The following is a 17,474-nucleotide window of genomic DNA, read 5'->3' on the forward strand; positions in this document are numbered from 1 at the left end:
CTACCACACACCAAATCCGGTCGTTGGTACTTGCTGGCTTGTGTAGCCACTAGGTAACAAAAGCTCAACACTGCGCCCAGCATCCTGGAGCACTTCTGTTGTCTTTTGTATGTGCTTCGGAGTTTTTACGTGCTTCGGAGTTTGTACGTGTTTTTACTTGTTTTGGAGTTTGTACGTGATTTGAAGTTTGTATGTGCTTTGTCTCTAGGGGCCACCGTAAATTCACTCCACATAAAATGTAATAAATAAATCATATAATACAAAAACCAACTATTCACATTTCAACTTTTAACTATTTAAATTTTCAGCTTTTTCCTTTTACAAATTTAAAGTGAAACAACACAAAACACTGCAAACCACAACACAATTAAATATAAATTAAAATATGAAAACAAAAAGAAGATGCATATTCTCTGTCATATGGGCCTGCATGAATAAACTTTCTGAATCCTTTATAATCTGCAACCGAAAATAGTTGTGGATGATTACTATACCTTTCTAATGTGACGTTGTTGTCCCTGGCTCTCTGTCTCTCCCTCCGGCTCTGTTCCTGTGCTACTGAGTGTAACTACCGCCCCTCCCCCCTCTGCCCAGCGTAAAGCACAAGGCTCGCGTGTGGAGTGAAGCGGAAAAAAAGTGCGAGAGAGCGGCTGAGAGAAAAAAAAAAAAACCCACGTGACGGCTCGCGATAAGGAGTCGGCTCGCGTCGTTCACGTCAAAGACCCGGCTCTAAGAGCCATTTCGTTCGCGAACGACCCATCACTATTGTGTTACACTTTGTGTTAGCTTTGAAATGCACTTTGTTGGCACTCACCCATGTAGTTTATTCTCATACTTTATCTATTTTTTTCTTAAATAGCACAATACAATCGAAATACGCAGAGAAGTAGCCATCCGCTGCCTTATCACATACCTCGGAGAGAAGGAAGAAGACCTTTTCATGGAGTTTGGTGTAAGTAATTCAGCATCTTAAACAAAAATAAATCCACACTGACCATAGTATAAATTTGTAAATATTTTACACTTATGGTCACACCCTGAACAGTAATATCATAGCAATGGCCTATTCAGCTTAGGTGTTGGGCATGGCAAAAGGCTCCTTGAACAATTCAACTAATGATTTTAGCATTTCACTTGCCATTCACTTGCAATCATTTCAGCTAATCCAATATGTCAAAGCTAATAATTATTTATATGTTCAATTTGAGTTTATTGTTTTCTTTAGTTTTACATTCTAAATTGATGACCAAACCTGGCATACTGCTGTTTAGTTTTCTTAAACACAAACTAGAATGTTGTCTTTAGGCCTATGTTACAGGCCCCACTATGGTAGGCGCGGAGCCAGATTACGATCCTGTAAAACAGGAGAGAAAGTGAACACAGGAGACACGCTGCCGTTCTCCTGGTCAATCTTGCCAGAATTTATTCATACAACACGAGCATATCTGCTCCACTCTTTTGGTAACTCAATTTCACTATAACTGCTCATTCTCTCACATGGCTTGTTTTCCACCAGTACATTTCAATATTAATCCACACTACTGGCATAAAACAACAAAGGGTTGAAATGAATGAAACAAATGACAACTACACCTCTTTTCAACTACACCATAAAACAGATAAACAAAATAATTCACATCATCATGGTAGTGTCTTATCATAGAAAGGAAAGTTTACTTTCAACATTACTGCACTACTGTCCTTGCCAGCATTTTTGTTGGCCGTACTCTTATTAGCTCTCTCGCTTCATATGTCTTTTTCAGACCAGTTCGATTCTAACACTGAAACAGCAAGTTTACACATGACTTCAGGCGGGCTCAGAACACTTTACAGACACGTTATACAAAACATTTGTCATGAACACAAAGCTACAAGTTTATCAGGAACTGTAAACCCAACCGGATTGGTGCTTCTTCTTATTATATGGAGTATTATACGCAGTTGCAACAGCTTGCTAGCTTTACCCAGGCATGCAGCCTAGTTATAACATCCTACAGAGCTAAAGTAGCTCACATAGCGACAGTGTAATACATCACATATCACAGACCCGTCTTATGTCATGAAAGTCTAACGGTGTGTTCACACCGAACGCGATGGACGCGAACAAAAACGCCCCAAACGCCCCTAATTTGACGCGTGCACATTCGCGTCTCAACGCGTGTCCAAGAAAAATCCATCGCGCTTCAAAATATGATATTTTGACGCGCGTGAACCGGAAATGTGGGAGGGATGTGGGAGGAAGTTGTGCCAGACCGGTATCTTTGCAAGATGGCAGCTGTCGAGTTAGCGCTTGAAGAGAGAGTCTCCCTTCTCTATATACTGTGGAGAGCAGAGCAGCGGCGTAAAAGACGCCCTCGCCGTACCTGGGTCCATCAGGTCCTCCAGAGGCGTGAGCAGTTTGGTGTGTTTCACCATTTGCTCCAGGAGCTGCGCCTGGATGACGGCCGATTTCAGCGATATCACCGTCTTTCACTCGGCCAGTTTGAGGACCTGCTTTCCCGGGTCGGTCCCAGAATCGCCCGCCTAGACACCAACTACAGGCGCTCAATCCCACCTGCAGAGCGCCTGTCCATCTGCCTGAGGTTAGTAAAAGTATTTAATACGGTAGTCCTTTATTGATACCTGTGCTAATATATGCTAAACTATCCATTTATACACTGCTAACGTGGATGTGCTATGCTAACAGTGAATGCTCGGTTTTTACTGAAAGCAAACTGTGGTACGGAGACGACTGTTTATAATATTTCTAGTGATACTCAGAAGGTCTCATCAAGTCCCGATTTAATTCGATTTATGCTGTTATCAGTGTTTGCAATGATAGCATGGCTGTGGTGTCATATCAATGTATGCGCTCGGTGTTTGCTGATATCAAACTGTAGCATTAGGACCACTGAGTTAACCTTTGTAGTGATACTCACTCCTTTTTATTTAGACCTGGTTTAATTCTGGGATAGTTGAATATTTGTATATAATCACCGCAGACTGTTTTAGATTATATCTAATATATATCATGTAATTATCCTTATAATTACAAAAGGTTTTATGTAAGATTTATGTTTTGCAATTTGTAATTTTGGAATTTCAATAATGTATTTTGTAACTGCAGTACACATAATACTCATTTTAAACAATTTTGTCCAGGTTCCTTGCCAGCAAACAACTCCTCCAGAGAGGCTGTCCTGGTGAGGGAGAAATTCATGGCTCACTTCTCAGCGGAGGGAGCTGTGTCTTGGCAACCAAGGGAGTAGCCTGTTTGAAGTCCGAGTGACTTCCCCACAACGGCTCTTTTAAGAGCCACCCACAAACCTCTAAAGAGTGTTCCTGTCTTTTTAATTTTTTCTTAATAAATGGAGCTCTACTCCAAAATAAACTAACCTCTTTTTACTCTCTTAAGTAACTTGTCTTCACTATGTTCCTATATACAGTGTGGTGCAAAAGTTTGGGCAACCTTATTAATAGTCATTATTTTCCTGTATGAATCACTGTTACAATGAAAAATGTCAGTTAAATATATCATATAGGAGACACACACATTCATATACACTAAATATTTATTTCATTTCTCTTTTTTTGTGTCGCCAATTTATGCACCTGCTTGATTTAAACACTTATTGCACACTTTCTGTAAACTGCATTTCACTTCTCAAATATCACTGTGTGTGTCTCCTATATGATATATTTAACTGACTATTTTTATTGTGACAACCAGTGATTTGTACAAGAAAATAATTACTTTTCACAATGTTGCCCAAACTTTTGCATCCCACTGTATTAGTATGTTTTGTCATTAGTATAATATGAAATAAATTCTACTTGTGTCAAGTCGGGTGCCAATATTTGCTGTGTAGTAGAACAGAGACATTTTGTCATTATAAATGTTTATTTGAAAAAATATAAATTCATTAACAAAAACATTTATCATAAATATATGAAATGTAACTATTTACAGAGAGACAGGAATAAAAAGGACCCAGCTTGGAGTGGAAGAGCCTCAGGGAGAAGGAGGAGAAAAATAAGAACGTTGTTTCTGCCCTGGAGAGCTGCTGCCTCATCAGAAAACTACTGATCATTAGGGTCCAATGTTTCCAAATTTAACACAGCTGTGCTGTTTTGAAAAACTAATTTATAAATTTGAAATTTCACGAATTCTCGTGTCTGAGGCGGCATGCTCTCCAGAGCAGGAACAAGGCCGAGGAGGAAATGTTCAGTTGGAGACGGGCGTGGCCTCTTTAGGGACTCCAGGATGGCCAGCTCCACCGCCGATGGACCGTCCTGGGACCCGTCCCTCGCCCGCCTTCGAGCTGTCCTCCTCTGTGGGCCTGTAAAACACAGCACAAAACAACACAAAGTAATGAGAAGGCTGCTACTAGATTTTCATTTTCAAAATTGAAAAAAAAAAACCAGGATATAAACTGATTGGTTGTAGATATTTAGTAAAGGTGATCACAAGGGAATTCAAGCAAGTAAAAAGCTGTCAGTGCTTGATGTTCATACCTGTGGGTGCAGCAGCAGGAGTGGAGGGACCAGGGACTGGAGAGCCAGGAGAAGAGACAGCTGAGGACTCTGCTGCATGATTACTTGACTCTATGAAGACAATATTAGATGTTAACAGGTTGAAGACAATAGTCATAGAGAATATTATATTATTATATACTTATATACTTATTATTATATACAGTGGTCTCTCATTTATTGCAGCACATGAACAGTAGTCACAGTTCTCACAAGTTGATTCTCAAAGTGCAAACCTTTGTCGATTTTAAAACGTAAAAGTATTATGCCGCGCTTTTTCTCCGTCTGCGGCGCCACTTTTGTGCGCCTTTTTTGCTCCCGGTGCAGGTGTCTATTTCCGAATGAGGGTCATAGTTATGAGTGTTTTTGTGCTGTTTTTTTCTATTGGACGTGATGGTTATCAAAACCAAACATGATAAGTTTGGCAAGCGCAGGAGACACGACATGGAGGAGATTTGTCATTTGGGCTGCAGAATGCAATGCGCATTGTTGAAAGCTGTACGGTGCAATAAAAAAAATCAGCGAAAAGGCGAGGCAGTGACGGATGAACAGCGGGACTACTGTATACTGTTTATTAATAAACAAAATATGTTCCTGTATGACAACACGCATAAATTAACTGCCTACATTAACTCAATGTAAACATACCTTCTGACTGACACTCCCCTGCTGCCTCTTCGGGCTGTCCCTGGTCCTCGGGGGAGAAGTTCTCCACGGTCCGCACCATATTGCCGCTTGTCTCCCGCGGGGTGAGGAAGGGGTCCAGAAACCCCATGACCGCGAAGAACTTCCATCTTCTCCCCGATCCTGCTGCAGACCCACTCCTCTTCTCCTTCTCTGCCTTCTTCTCCTCATTATATGTGTCCCTGAGGCTCTTCCACTTTCTCCTGCAGATGTCCTCTGAATAAACGCATTATCTTGTTAGCGGAAAGGTATTTGTACATCAGTGGGAAAATAGCGGGACAGTAGGCGGGCTTGCTAGCTTTTGCGCGGGTTCATCGGGTCAGTCTGAAAATTAAAAAGAAGGAATGAACTTACCAGGTTGCCCGATCTCCTCACTTATGTGTCTCCAAGCTAGGTCCTTTTTATTCCTGTCTCGGTAAAAGTAGTAGCTAGCATCGTACAGCTCCGGGTGATTAGCCACGGCACTGATTAGCTTTTCCTCCATACTGAATGAAGAATGAAGGGCTTTGGCTGGATCTGCCCCTTTGACCTAGGTCAGAGCCACGTCACCAGGCTCCTGATTGGTTGTCGCGGCGCGATTTGACGCTGGAGTTCAGATTTTTCCAACTCGAGCGGTAGACGCGAAACGCGCGTATGCACAAAATGCAACACAAAAACTCACGCGCGTGGTTTTATTCGCGAGTCAAACGCGCCAGACGCGCTACACTGACGCGCGTTTCACGAGTTTTGGCGTTTTCGCGACGCAAATCTGCTTCCGAATTTTCGCGGGACCCGCAATCGCGCGTCATCGCGCTTTTCCATTGACTTTACATGTAAACCTGACGCTCTATTCGCGTCCATCGCGTTCGGTGTGAACACACCGTAAGTATCACAGTGTCCGGCTGTGTATTTCTTTATGTTTTTGACCACATTACTGACCTGTAAAACAGGAGAGAAAGTCAACACAGGAGACATGCTGCCGTTCGCCTGGTCAGTCTTGCCAGAATGGAAAACTTACGGCATGCACCCGACTCAGTTCCCAAAGCATGCTGCTGCCCCCTACTGTCCAAAGTGTTATACACTCTCCTGGCAACAGGGAACTTACATGACATTGTGGATTTAAATTACACCAATAAACCAGCAAAATAAAACATGCACAATAATCTCCATATATCACGGCACTTAACTCACAATTGTGACCACATATCTGTGTGGATCACACCTACACAATTGAACCTCACATTAAGCAAGTAAATTCCATGTTAGAAATCGATTTAGGTAGAGCAGGTCAAATTGGTCATAGAACATGTTGTTCATGTGGCTTCTTGGCTCTCGGCAAAGGCAGTCGCACTTTTTCTCCTCTCCTCCTTCACCTTATCTTCCCTGCTTAGCCTCTTGTGTCCTTGTCTTGTCTCGTGTGTATTACTTTCCCTGGAACAGTCTCTCACAGTCCATTCTCTAAAACCTTAAAGAGAATTATGGATTTGATCAACTGGTCTCTGAATGCTATTGACACCCTTTTCTCAATGAGAAGTCTGGGCTTGGGAGAGCCTGAGTGCCCTGGAGGGACTTTCCCTGCCGGATACACGATGGACGGGTGGCAGAAATGGAGGGTCGTGTGCCTGGCAGGACTGTCGATCGAGGACGCTGAAGATATCTACCTATTTGGAACCATGATAACAGGGTTCTTGCTGATCGGAGCTGGCTTGGCCCTGGCTTATCGGAGAATTAAGAAAGCAGAACCGGCTGTTCAACCCCCCTCAAGGCTGCCCGCTGGGATTGAAACGGTGGTACGAGGCGCAACTTCTCAGAATGGGCTCACTGAGTGCAGCATGGTTAAGACCTTGGAGAAGCTTACGGCTGCCGTGAATACTCAGAATAAGACCTCTGAGGGTATATTGGATTACATCAAGGAGAAGTTCACTCAGAATAACATCTCTGAGGGAAAGTTGGAGCAGCTCACTGCAGTCGTGAGTTCTGAGAATCGGCTCTCTGAGCACAAGAATGACAAGACCACGGAGCGCAAGTTTGATAACATCATGGAGAAGCTCACGGCGTATGGGCTCAAAATGTGGTCATAAATATTTTGTACTTGTAAATCAATTTTGTATGTGTAAAAAAGATTTGTGTGTGCGTAAAAAAGATTTGTGTGTGGACTTAGCCAAAAAAAACCCCTGCAAGTTACAAGTACGAATTTTGACCCTATTTTTCTTCCTTTCATCTGATTGGTCAATGTCATGTCAATCACAAATGTAACAATCCAATCAGAGAACAGATGGGTTTGGCTGTCGGAGGGGCGCTTTTTTGAACCACCATTTTATTGCGGCTATCCCTTCGGCGCCAGCTGTGGACTCAAGGCTGTAGTCGAACAAAACTCCCTGATAACGACTGTGTTTAGACTGTTCCCCCAACTCTATGCAAGGCCACCTGGGTTGGCTGGAAGACTGTTTACTTAGCCTGGCGGGGCGAAGGACACTGTCTCAGCTGAACTCTGGACACGCACATACGCACACAGACATATATACACATGCAGCTCGCCCATGGATGCCATTTTTGAATCCTGCATCTTATCACACATTTGATTTCCATTTGTGATAAGCTGAAGTGTCCAGAGTGAGGACAAACTGAGGGACCCACTGCTGCACATCATCTGTGAGGCTTTGCACCCCTGATGATTGTTACGGATTCAAATATTGGGGATGGATACAAGAGGAAAACCAAAAATAACCACACTGGTCCGGCCGGGTCAAGTCAAACGATGATTTAATGAACACACGCGTGGGAGATGGAAAACATACAGCAGACAGCATCAGATCTGAAAATGGTGGAGCCTTGATCAAACTCTTATAGCCTCTAGTGGCCCCCACCTAATCATAAAAGCCTAAACATTCACATTCTTTCTCACACAGCGCCTAAGCTACGACCTTTGCTCCCTGTTTATCTGCTCCTGCTGAGATGGGGCAGAAAACCTCTCCAGTATGTTCTGTTCTCTTCTAATCAGACAAATGAGACGATGACTTTCTGTGAACAGTATTTCTTATAACTCAGCAGTATAATGCATCATAAAACAATATCATTCATTCACAATAAATCAACAGTCTAATGTAATGCAGATCAATTTAACAAATGTAATAGTTATCACCTTCTTCTAATTCAGGAGAATAATGCAAACTAAAACTACATAATAATTCACAATCTTTAATTAGGGGTCTAACATGGCATAAAATAATATTATAATCCGACTTGATCCACCAGGACAAACTCAGCAGTGTGTGAGGAAGAGGAGGAGGAAGAGCCAGCAGCAGCTGACAGATGGAGAGAATAGACAGACTGTTCCCTGTTTGTGAAGGACTGCTAGAAACGTTTAAAATAACTAATTGTCTGTCCTGAATCAGCCTTAGTAGGTAATGTTAAAATAATTGTATCATTCCAGTGTTTTCAGTGTGGGAGAAAGTACTCAGGGCCTTGTTAAATATCAACACTTCACCGAGTTATTTTGATTCCTCAGAGGCATTCGATGGAAGACAATACACTGCTCAGTAGACCATTTAACACTTCATTGCTCTTTCACATTACTTCTAGAAGGGAGATGCGTCCTGCATGACACGCTGCTGTGGATCTCAAAATGGTGGTGTGTCCCTGACAGTTTTATTACAGAAGCTCCCTCATTCTAGTCTAAACAACAGTGTCTCAGTAACTTTCCACTAGAGATGGTCCCCTCTTATCTACATTTTTCCCACGCAAGTGTGAGCGAGAGTCTACAGCTTTCTACTCCCCAAGGACTCAGGGTCTCATGCCTTTATTTTTCAGGGCTGTGTCCACTTAATACTACTCTATTTAACTTAATAACACTTATTATTAATAAAAAGCATAGCGTTATTGAGGCATTGCAAATTATTTAATCCCAACAGCCTTCAGCTTTCACACTATGAAAGGCAGTAACAAGTTTAATATTCAGAAACCTAAAGTATGTATCAGCAGCAGAATGGACCTAAAAATAGATGTCTATGTTTTTTTCAGTTATATGAAGCTTTGAGTATTTTGGATTAGTAGTACTGCTGTGTTTGTTGCATCATATTGCTGTATTATCAACATCTTTGTCTAATATCAACATTTGTTTGACTGGCAGAAACATGTACGCATGACAAATATGCAAAACACTAGGAAAGCGGGAAGGGCGCAAACACCTTTCACACCACTGTATATCCTTTACCAAAAAGGAAAATTTTAAGCGTAATTTTATAAGTAGACCCCAAGATGCCTGAGTACAAGTAATCCCACTACTGCTTGCCACCTCTGGGCAATTTGAGAGTGAAACAGAGTCGAGTCTCTCTCCAGGAGGATGATTCAAAAATCCAAGCTGTTCATTAACTACATCTTACTAGTATTCATTGATTTTAGACACTGCCCCCAAGGACATAGCTCCTTTGATCAGTAGGAGCCTATTGCTACTGTACTATGCAAGAAAACTGAGGAAGAACTGCATTAACTGCTGTTAGAGATGTTATGACTTGCTCATACTGATATCCAGAAGTTTTATTTAATTGTTTTATTTATTTCACTGTAAATTTGTTTTGGGTGTGTGTGCGTGCAGGAGCACGCGCGTGTGTGTAGGAGTGCATAAAATTCAGAGTAGTCCAAGGCAAGTGACAATAAAACTGGGTGAACACACCCTTTTCAGTTACCGTTGAGCAGGGTTAAAGTACAATGCATTGTATTTGAAGATATATATACATACATAGTGTGCTCAACACTACACCCTAAACTGAGCGACGCTTTCACACATCTATCAGGTATGTAGATATTAACAAAAAATCTTATATATATATTTTTTTTAATTTCTTGTGGCTATGGGAAAATGTAATTACTAGAAACATATGTCTATAAAATTTTGGTAAAAATTGAAAAAATGGAAATTGAAAATGAAACTACAAAACAAAGACTCTGGATGTAACTTTGCTTTTACTGATACAATTTTACTTAGATTCAAGGCACAGTTTTAGTAAAAGGAATTATTTCAACAAATTACTTATTTCTTGTATTGTTGTGCACTCTTGTACTTTTCCTCCCAGGTGATTTGGTCTCATACTTTAATACTGAATCAGTGTCATGAACGCGCGAGTGATAAGTTTGACATTTACATTTTTCCTGTCTTTTTTACCGTGGGAAAGTAAGTAACAGTTGGTTATTGATGATATATAAATATTTTAAATGGACTTAAATAACAATAATGTGGTATTGAAGTTGTTAGAGATGATAAATTGAAGCTGAATGTTTTCCTGTAATTATAATCAAATTCATAAAGATAATCTGTTTTGTGCATCTGTTTTTAATTGAATATATTTTTCCCCAAAAAGAGAAAGCTGGGATGGACAATAAAGAACTCAATCTTTCATTAAAATGTTACAAGAAACAGAAAACACAGCAAGAGGAAGAGGTAATGAAAAAAGGAAAAGAGAAAATGAAGCTATCATAGTTTTGTTTTGTTTTTTAAGGATAAAAGACACCCCTCAGTCTGATAAAAGTTTATGTAAGAACTTTTATCAGACTAGAGGGAGAATGCAGAATTTCAGTCCTTTTGGTTTTATTCTTAATATTTTGTGTGTCTTGATGTCTGAACCTAAAAGACTAGGGCACCCAGAAAATGTAAAAACACTGTTCCAGTGTTTGGATATATACAAGTGTATCTAAACTTGTTTTTCTTCTGTTCTTTTTGTTGTTTGTTTATTTATTTATTTTGGCTCTAATTGTTATGAGGTTTTTGAAATGTTTTTTTTTTTTTTTACATTTTTGTATACTTGGATGTTTGAAACCTTTTTTTTTTTTAATCTAAAGGATGGTTTTTCTCTTAATTTTGTCATCAATGGCTTCAGTGGATCGCTTTCCCCCCTCACTCTCATCTTCATCACCATGTGCATCTTTATATCAACTTGTGGAGGTGAGTTATGCATGAAACCAGTAATACATTGCAAAGATATACATTTTTAAGGGTGGTGTCTGGATGAGTCTTACTCCATCAAAAGCTTTATGTGAGTTAAAAACTCTCAGCTGCCATTTCTCTGACTAATTACAGTCAATTTAGGTGACCTAAAAGCTTATATATGAAGAATGTATTATTTGGATTATCCACCAGAGCTAAATTCTAAAACACATACTAAATATAATAATAATAATATAATAACAATCTCCAAAACGATAAGTGCCTTATTTTATCTATTGTAATATAAAAGGAATTCCCTACAAGCTATTATGTCTGCCACTTTCACAGGAGAAGAGATGGCCTCATCTGACATCAAAACAGCATCAGGTAAGTGAGTACTTGAGTAAACTCAGCTAATAGGCAGACCGACAGAGTTAGAGATGAAAAAAAATGTTGTTAATCAGACACAATTTAAACATGTTTTTCATCTACCGAGAAAATAAGCTATAGAACCAAATCGTCAGAACTCAGTTATCGTTAAATTCGTTTGTGCATCATTTCCCTCTGTGGCGTTTAAACTGGGATGAGGTGCACTGTATCCCGTGGAATAATTCTTATTACTGTTTAAATGTCATGTTTGTTATTTTGTTTTTGCTTTGTTTTTTGTTATCTCAGTGTATTTTCTGTTATTATGCTAACAGTATTTGAAGGCTACAAAACAACCTCAAATGACTGGTCATTATTCACACCCAGCAGAGTGCTATTAGGTAAGCAACTGCATGCACTTAACATTTTCTTGTGGCTCTCTTCAGTGTAATTATATTTCAACTACAACAAGCTGACTACTTTGCTCTTAGATTTATGATGTTAAAAATAACAATGATGCAAATTGGTGAGTTGTGCAGATGCATGAAATGTCATGATCCTGGGTGTGTGACCCAGCGTTTTTACTTAGTGGATTTCCAAGTTTGTGTGTTATGAGTTCTATGGTTGGTTAATGTTTATATAGTTTTTTCAAGTCGTCTTTGTGATATATTTACTCTTATTTTGTCATACATCATGTTTGAGTAATTCCCCCTTAGTGTTTCCCCTAGCATCTACTTTCCTATGTTAGTTATTAATGTCTCCCTGTGAAGTCCGACTTGTCTCCATGTTTTGTTTTTTTGCCCTTTTCCTTTGTCATGTCTCTGTTTCTCCCTAGCTGTCTGTTGCTCTCTCAGCTCAGTCATGTCTCCATCTGGGCTGTGTTCTTTTTCCCAAATCTGTTGTCTCCATGTTTGTTTTATACCCAGTTCCAGTGTCTAAGTCACTTGTCTTAGTCATGGTCTCGCCTCTGTGTGCACTCCCCAAGATTCCCTAAGTGTAGTCAGTTGTGTCTGTTAACTATGTAAATTTTCTGTCTCCGTGTGCTCTCTGTTGCTCTCGCTCTCTCACTTTCTGTGTCCCTCGCTCTCACCTTCCTCCTGCATTAGGCTGAGTGTCTTAGTCTTCGTCTTATTGTGTTTCCTGCCTTATTTTGACAGTTCATCGTCTTATGTGCGTTGTGTTTAGTTTCACTTTACCTATCTCATCATGCCTGATTTGTTCCCAGCTGCCTCGACTTTCTTGAGTGTTTATATATTGTCCTAGTCTCTCTTTGTCCAGTTTGTCCTTTTGCCTTGCTTTCAGTTGTATGCAAATGTCTACATTTGTGCAAAACACAATCTGTGCCCGGTCACGACATGAAAACTGGAGCTCACATTACTGCTTTTCAAACTGACTGGCGAACTGTGTATTAAAATATTGTTTGTCACTTAAAAAAAATACATCAAATCATTTTTCTTTTTTTTTCTTTTTTTTTTTAAAAATTAAACCAAGTTTTGTTTCTTTTATTTCATCTTAGCTGTTGTTGCAACCACTGTTTTGGTTCTTGCTGGATTTGCTTGTTCTGCTTGTTGCAAAAACGGGTCCACAGGTAAGAGACAGCTGTTTAACTGTTACAATTCATGTTAGGATTTCTAGCAATTTTAAGAAATCTAAAGAAAAAAAAATCCTTAACAGAAACAGTGGAAATAATTAATTGAAACCGCAGTCATATCCGTAGTAGCATTCTGTGTATCATTATCATTGTTATTATTTTTATTTGGTTACGCTTTATTTGTATTAATGAGTTTGGTTTTGCCGCTGCTATTGCCACATATAATTTCCAGACAACATAAAATAATGCCAAGCTTCTGAAAGGCAAAATAAATACATGTGAGTCATATAATAATAATGGAGTGCATTTTATATAGGACTTTTCGAAACCCTCAAAGCGCTTTACAATTCCACTATTCATTCACTCACTGGTAGAGGCAAGCTACAGTTGTAGCCACAGCTGCCCTGTAATAGCAAACAGGAGAAATATATGCAAACTACAGGAACGTTTAGAAAAACAAAAGAAAGGCACACATTGGAGAAAAAAAGCACTTGGAAGTAGTGCAAAATTAATAGTCTGTAAGTGGCCTGAGTGATGAGAGTTACTTAGACCATGGCTCCAATTGGAGAAGTAAGTGGGCAGTGGTGGGGTGTGGGAGGGATAGTGTTTATTGACAGCCCAAATAGCCCAGGGGATGAAATTGTTTGTGTAGCACCTAGTCGAGCCACAAAGGCTAAGTTCTGCAGCTTGTATCTGAAGCTGACTTTATCTCACAACCTCACAGACCCCCCTGACAACATAACGCCCATTGTCGCGATTCTTTGGACATATGTTGGTGTACTTGAAGTGCATTACCTTTAAACTGCTGTTCCTTTGGCTTACTTTATTCTTAGCTACATCATCCCTTACTACCCAGTACACAACTGCTGATATTAGATGTAATAAACAACAAACTGAAATGAATGATTTGGCCGCAGATTGGTATTTTGTCACCAATATCCAATCCAACTTTCTATGTTAGGATGGGACCGATATCCCAACAATTCCAATATCAAATTGGTGCATCTTTTATGTTGGGTGTTGTCTTTTTATCATTTCTTAACTCTGTGCAGACATCATCAATATCACTGGTATATATTAAAGACCACAGTTTTCCAGTCCAATTTTTACATGTTGCATTTTTATATTCAGTTTGTTATGATAACTATATCACACATATATTTCAGAATCAAGGGAATCAGCACCGGCAGAGACAGGAGAACATCGTCCATTAGCTTATGCTGTAGAAGTGCCACAAGATGAAGACAAAAAAAAAACTGCTTGTGAGTTCAAGCAGTTTTATATATGGAAAGATTTCCAACACAGTTTGGTAATATTTAACAGATTGTATACATTTATGTTAAATTATTTTAAAATTAATGTTAAGCTTATTTCTCTAGGCACCATTAATAATTAAATTAACTGCTTTCTAGAAATATTTCTAATAACTGTTTTTCTTATGGTGTAACAGAGTCTCAGCCCCATTTGGACCAAAATTAGCAGTGTGTGTGTGTGTGTGTGTGTGTGTGTGTATAGTGACTTGATAAAGTATTCATACCGCTTAAACCTTTACAAATTTTGTGACCTTACAACCACAAACTTCAATGTTTTTTATTGAGATTCTCTGTGATAGACTAACACAAAGTAGCACATAAGATACGGGTTAGCAAAGGAGTATGGCTTGACGACAGGTAGGAGGATGACAGTCAAAAAACTAAAATCAGGAGTGAGCCAGAGTGGGGAGTGGGGAAACCAGGAGTGCCAATCCAGAGGGTGCTGAACAATCCAATATAGTGCGGACAAACGGGCAGGCAGATGGTGAGTAACAATCCTGTTCCAACAGCCAGTGAGCAGGTAGTCTAGTGTGCAGAAAAAGAGGGTTCTAACTGCAAAAAGTTGAGGACTGGGAAGATCCAAAACTGCAAGGAGCACAAGGAGAAGCGACACTGGCCTTAAGTATTCCTCTGCCCCAGATTTTGACTGCTGGAAACTGCAGAGGACCCCGGTGCAGAGGCAGTGTCATGACCAAACCTGGCGAGGTTCCTCCTGGCCCCTGACAATTTTAAGCAAATAAAAATCTGAATGTGTGGCATGCGTTTGTATTCAGCCCCCTGTACTCCAATGCCCCTAATTAAAAACAGTGCTCATTTGTGATTGAACAGTGCTCCTCTCAAGGAGCACTGTTCAATCCATCGAAATCCAAAAATGTAAAAAGTATGCTACAACTGCAAACCCTACCTAAACTGACAGACTGAACAAAAAGAGCACTGGTCAGAGAAGCTTTCCAGAGGCCCATGGTCACTCTGGAGGAGCTGCAGATTTCCATACCTCAGGTGGGAGAATCTGTACAACTGCAAGTCGTGTATTCCACAAATCTGGCCTATATGGAAATGTGTCAAGAAGTCATGGCTGACAGAAAGACATAAGAAGTCATGTTTGGAGTTTGCCAGGAGCCTTGTAGGGGCAAATATGTGGAAGAAGGTGCTCTGCTCAGACGATGTCATAGTCCTGAGTCTGGTGACTCAGTGTTTTTGTTTTTGATTATTTATGTTCTTTGTCTCTGTTAGTTTCTTGTTACACTTTAGTGATTTTTAGATATTAGGTTTTATACTCTTCCTCCTGCGTATTTCATGTGTCATGTTGAGTCAGTTATGTTTTCTTCTCTATGTTCGTGTGTCTCCAAAGTCAGTCATGTCTCCATGTCACAGTTTGTTACTCTTTTCTCTGTGCTCCATGTTCACTCTGTCTTCCCTGTGTGCTGTGTCTCTTAATTCCACGTCTCCGTGCCCGTCTTGTGTTTCCTGTTTTACTTTGACAGATTTGTATCCTTCGTTAATGTTTTCAGTTTTGCTTTGTCCCCATTTCATTTTGTTTGATTACTCTCTGCTGTGTTTCATTTCCTTGTTACTCATTTGTGTATTTAAACACTGTGTTTTCCACTGCCCTTCATCACATCATACCCTCACAGTGCTGTGTGTTTCCTCTGTGTTTCTGGTAATGTTCTGGTTCCCAGTTTTTGTCTTCTAGTTTCCTAGTTTTCTAGGTGGAGTTTCATGTTTGAGTTTCTAGTTTAGTTTCCTTATATCTCATCATAGAGGTTTTGTACAGGCTAAATAAAGCTGCCTCCCTGAGTTATTCCTTGGATTCCTGTGAGTCTTGCGTTTGGGTCCTTCATCCTGCCTGCTGCACAGCATAACATGACAGACCAGATTGAAGGTAAAGTTATGGGACTAAAGGCAAAGCGCTAAGCGTGGTGGAAAAATAACACTGCTCATCTCCCTGAGCACAACATCCCCACTGTGAAACATGGTGGTGGCAGCATCATGCTGTGGGGATGCTTTTCTTCAGCAGGGACAGGGAAGCTAGTTAGAGTTGATGGGAAGATGGATGGAGCTAAATACAGGACAATCCTGTTGGAGTTGGCTACGAATGACTTGAGACTGGAAAGGAGATTCACCTTCCAACAGACAGTGACACTAAACATACAGCAAAAGCTACAATGGAATAGTTTAGATCAAAGAATATATTCATGTGTTAGAATGGTCCAAAGTCTGTGACAAGACTTGAAAATAGTTGTTCACAGACACACTCCATCCAATCTGGCTGAGCTTGAACTATTTTGAAATGAAGAATGGGCAAAAATGTTAATCTCTAGATGTGAAAGTTATGTTGAATTTACTAAATCCGTGTATATGTATATGTGTGTCTGTGTGCATAAGTATACATAAAACAACAAAATTAATTAAAAAAATAATTAATTAATCTGTAACAAAATTATATATGTTATATGTGTGTGTGTATAAGGACATATGTCTACAACTTACTGATTTTAAAATGTCAAATAATAATCTTGACGTGTGTTATGCAGTCATTATGTAGTGGATATTTTAACATGGCAGAGAAAAATGGAATGGCGATTAATCTTTTTCAGATACTATATTGAAGGCAACTACATATTGAATACTTGTGGTCAAAATTAGAAAACCAGATATGGAGAGTGTTAGAATGTCCTAAGATAATGCTATGAAAATGCTACTTTAGTTACTTTAGTCTCAAAAATGGTATACATGGATTTATTATTCACTTTACCAACAGTTACCCCAAAAGTGATGTCATCTTTAGCGTAATCAAGAGGGTTTATTAGTACATGCTTCCAACTGCAGTTGTAGACAGGTGTAGTTTTCTGTATGGTAAATATAGTTCTAGTTCCTGTTGTCTTTGTGTGATACTTCTTTAGTATAATGCCTTTCGTGAGTTTTCTTTCCCTGAGTTTGGAAAAAAAAAACCTGAATTATACCTTCATGTAAACATTTTCTTCAAAATTATGTGATCTGTGTGTGTTACACTTGAAAAAAGGTTGTTTTTTTAACATGTTTCTGTGTTGGATTGATGATAGGTTTGGAAAAGAAAAATGCAGTGATTAATACCCCTGACGGAACTAAT

At 39.7% G+C, this 17,474-nt stretch overlaps 3 protein-coding genes across 3 annotated transcripts; 2 read left to right on the forward strand and 1 right to left on the reverse strand.

Moving 5' to 3' along the window:
- The first annotated feature begins 1,181 nt into the window (after positions 1-1,181).
- LOC146523023 (uncharacterized) lies at positions 1,182-3,848 on the forward strand. The gene is made up of 2 exons (XM_085153663.1): positions 1,182-2,582; positions 3,142-3,848. Exons 1-2 carry the CDS (start codon positions 2,230-2,232, stop codon positions 3,266-3,268), a joined length of 480 nt encoding a protein of 159 aa, XP_085009789.1. The 5' UTR covers positions 1,182-2,229; the 3' UTR covers positions 3,269-3,848.
- Positions 3,849-3,942: 94 nt separating this feature from the next.
- LOC146523024 (uncharacterized) lies at positions 3,943-6,071 on the reverse strand. Its single transcript, XM_085153661.1, has 4 exons — positions 5,551-6,071; positions 5,161-5,412; positions 4,495-4,584; positions 3,943-4,319 (listed from the first exon to the last, which is right to left on the reverse strand). The coding sequence occupies exons 1-4, from the start codon at positions 5,678-5,680 to the stop codon at positions 4,060-4,062; spliced, it is 732 nt and encodes a 243-aa protein (XP_085009787.1). The 5' UTR covers positions 5,681-6,071; the 3' UTR covers positions 3,943-4,059.
- A 28-nt stretch (positions 6,072-6,099) lies between these two features.
- LOC146523025 (uncharacterized) lies at positions 6,100-7,968 on the forward strand. The gene has a single exon (XM_085153662.1). It carries the CDS (start codon positions 6,654-6,656, stop codon positions 7,254-7,256), a length of 603 nt encoding a protein of 200 aa, XP_085009788.1. The 5' UTR covers positions 6,100-6,653; the 3' UTR covers positions 7,257-7,968.
- Positions 7,969-17,474: the final 9,506 nt, after the last annotated feature.

This window comes from Neolamprologus multifasciatus, chromosome 3, assembly GCF_963576455.1.
Source record: "Neolamprologus multifasciatus chromosome 3, fNeoMul1.2, whole genome shotgun sequence".
NCBI lineage: Eukaryota > Metazoa > Chordata > Actinopteri > Cichliformes > Cichlidae > Neolamprologus > Neolamprologus multifasciatus.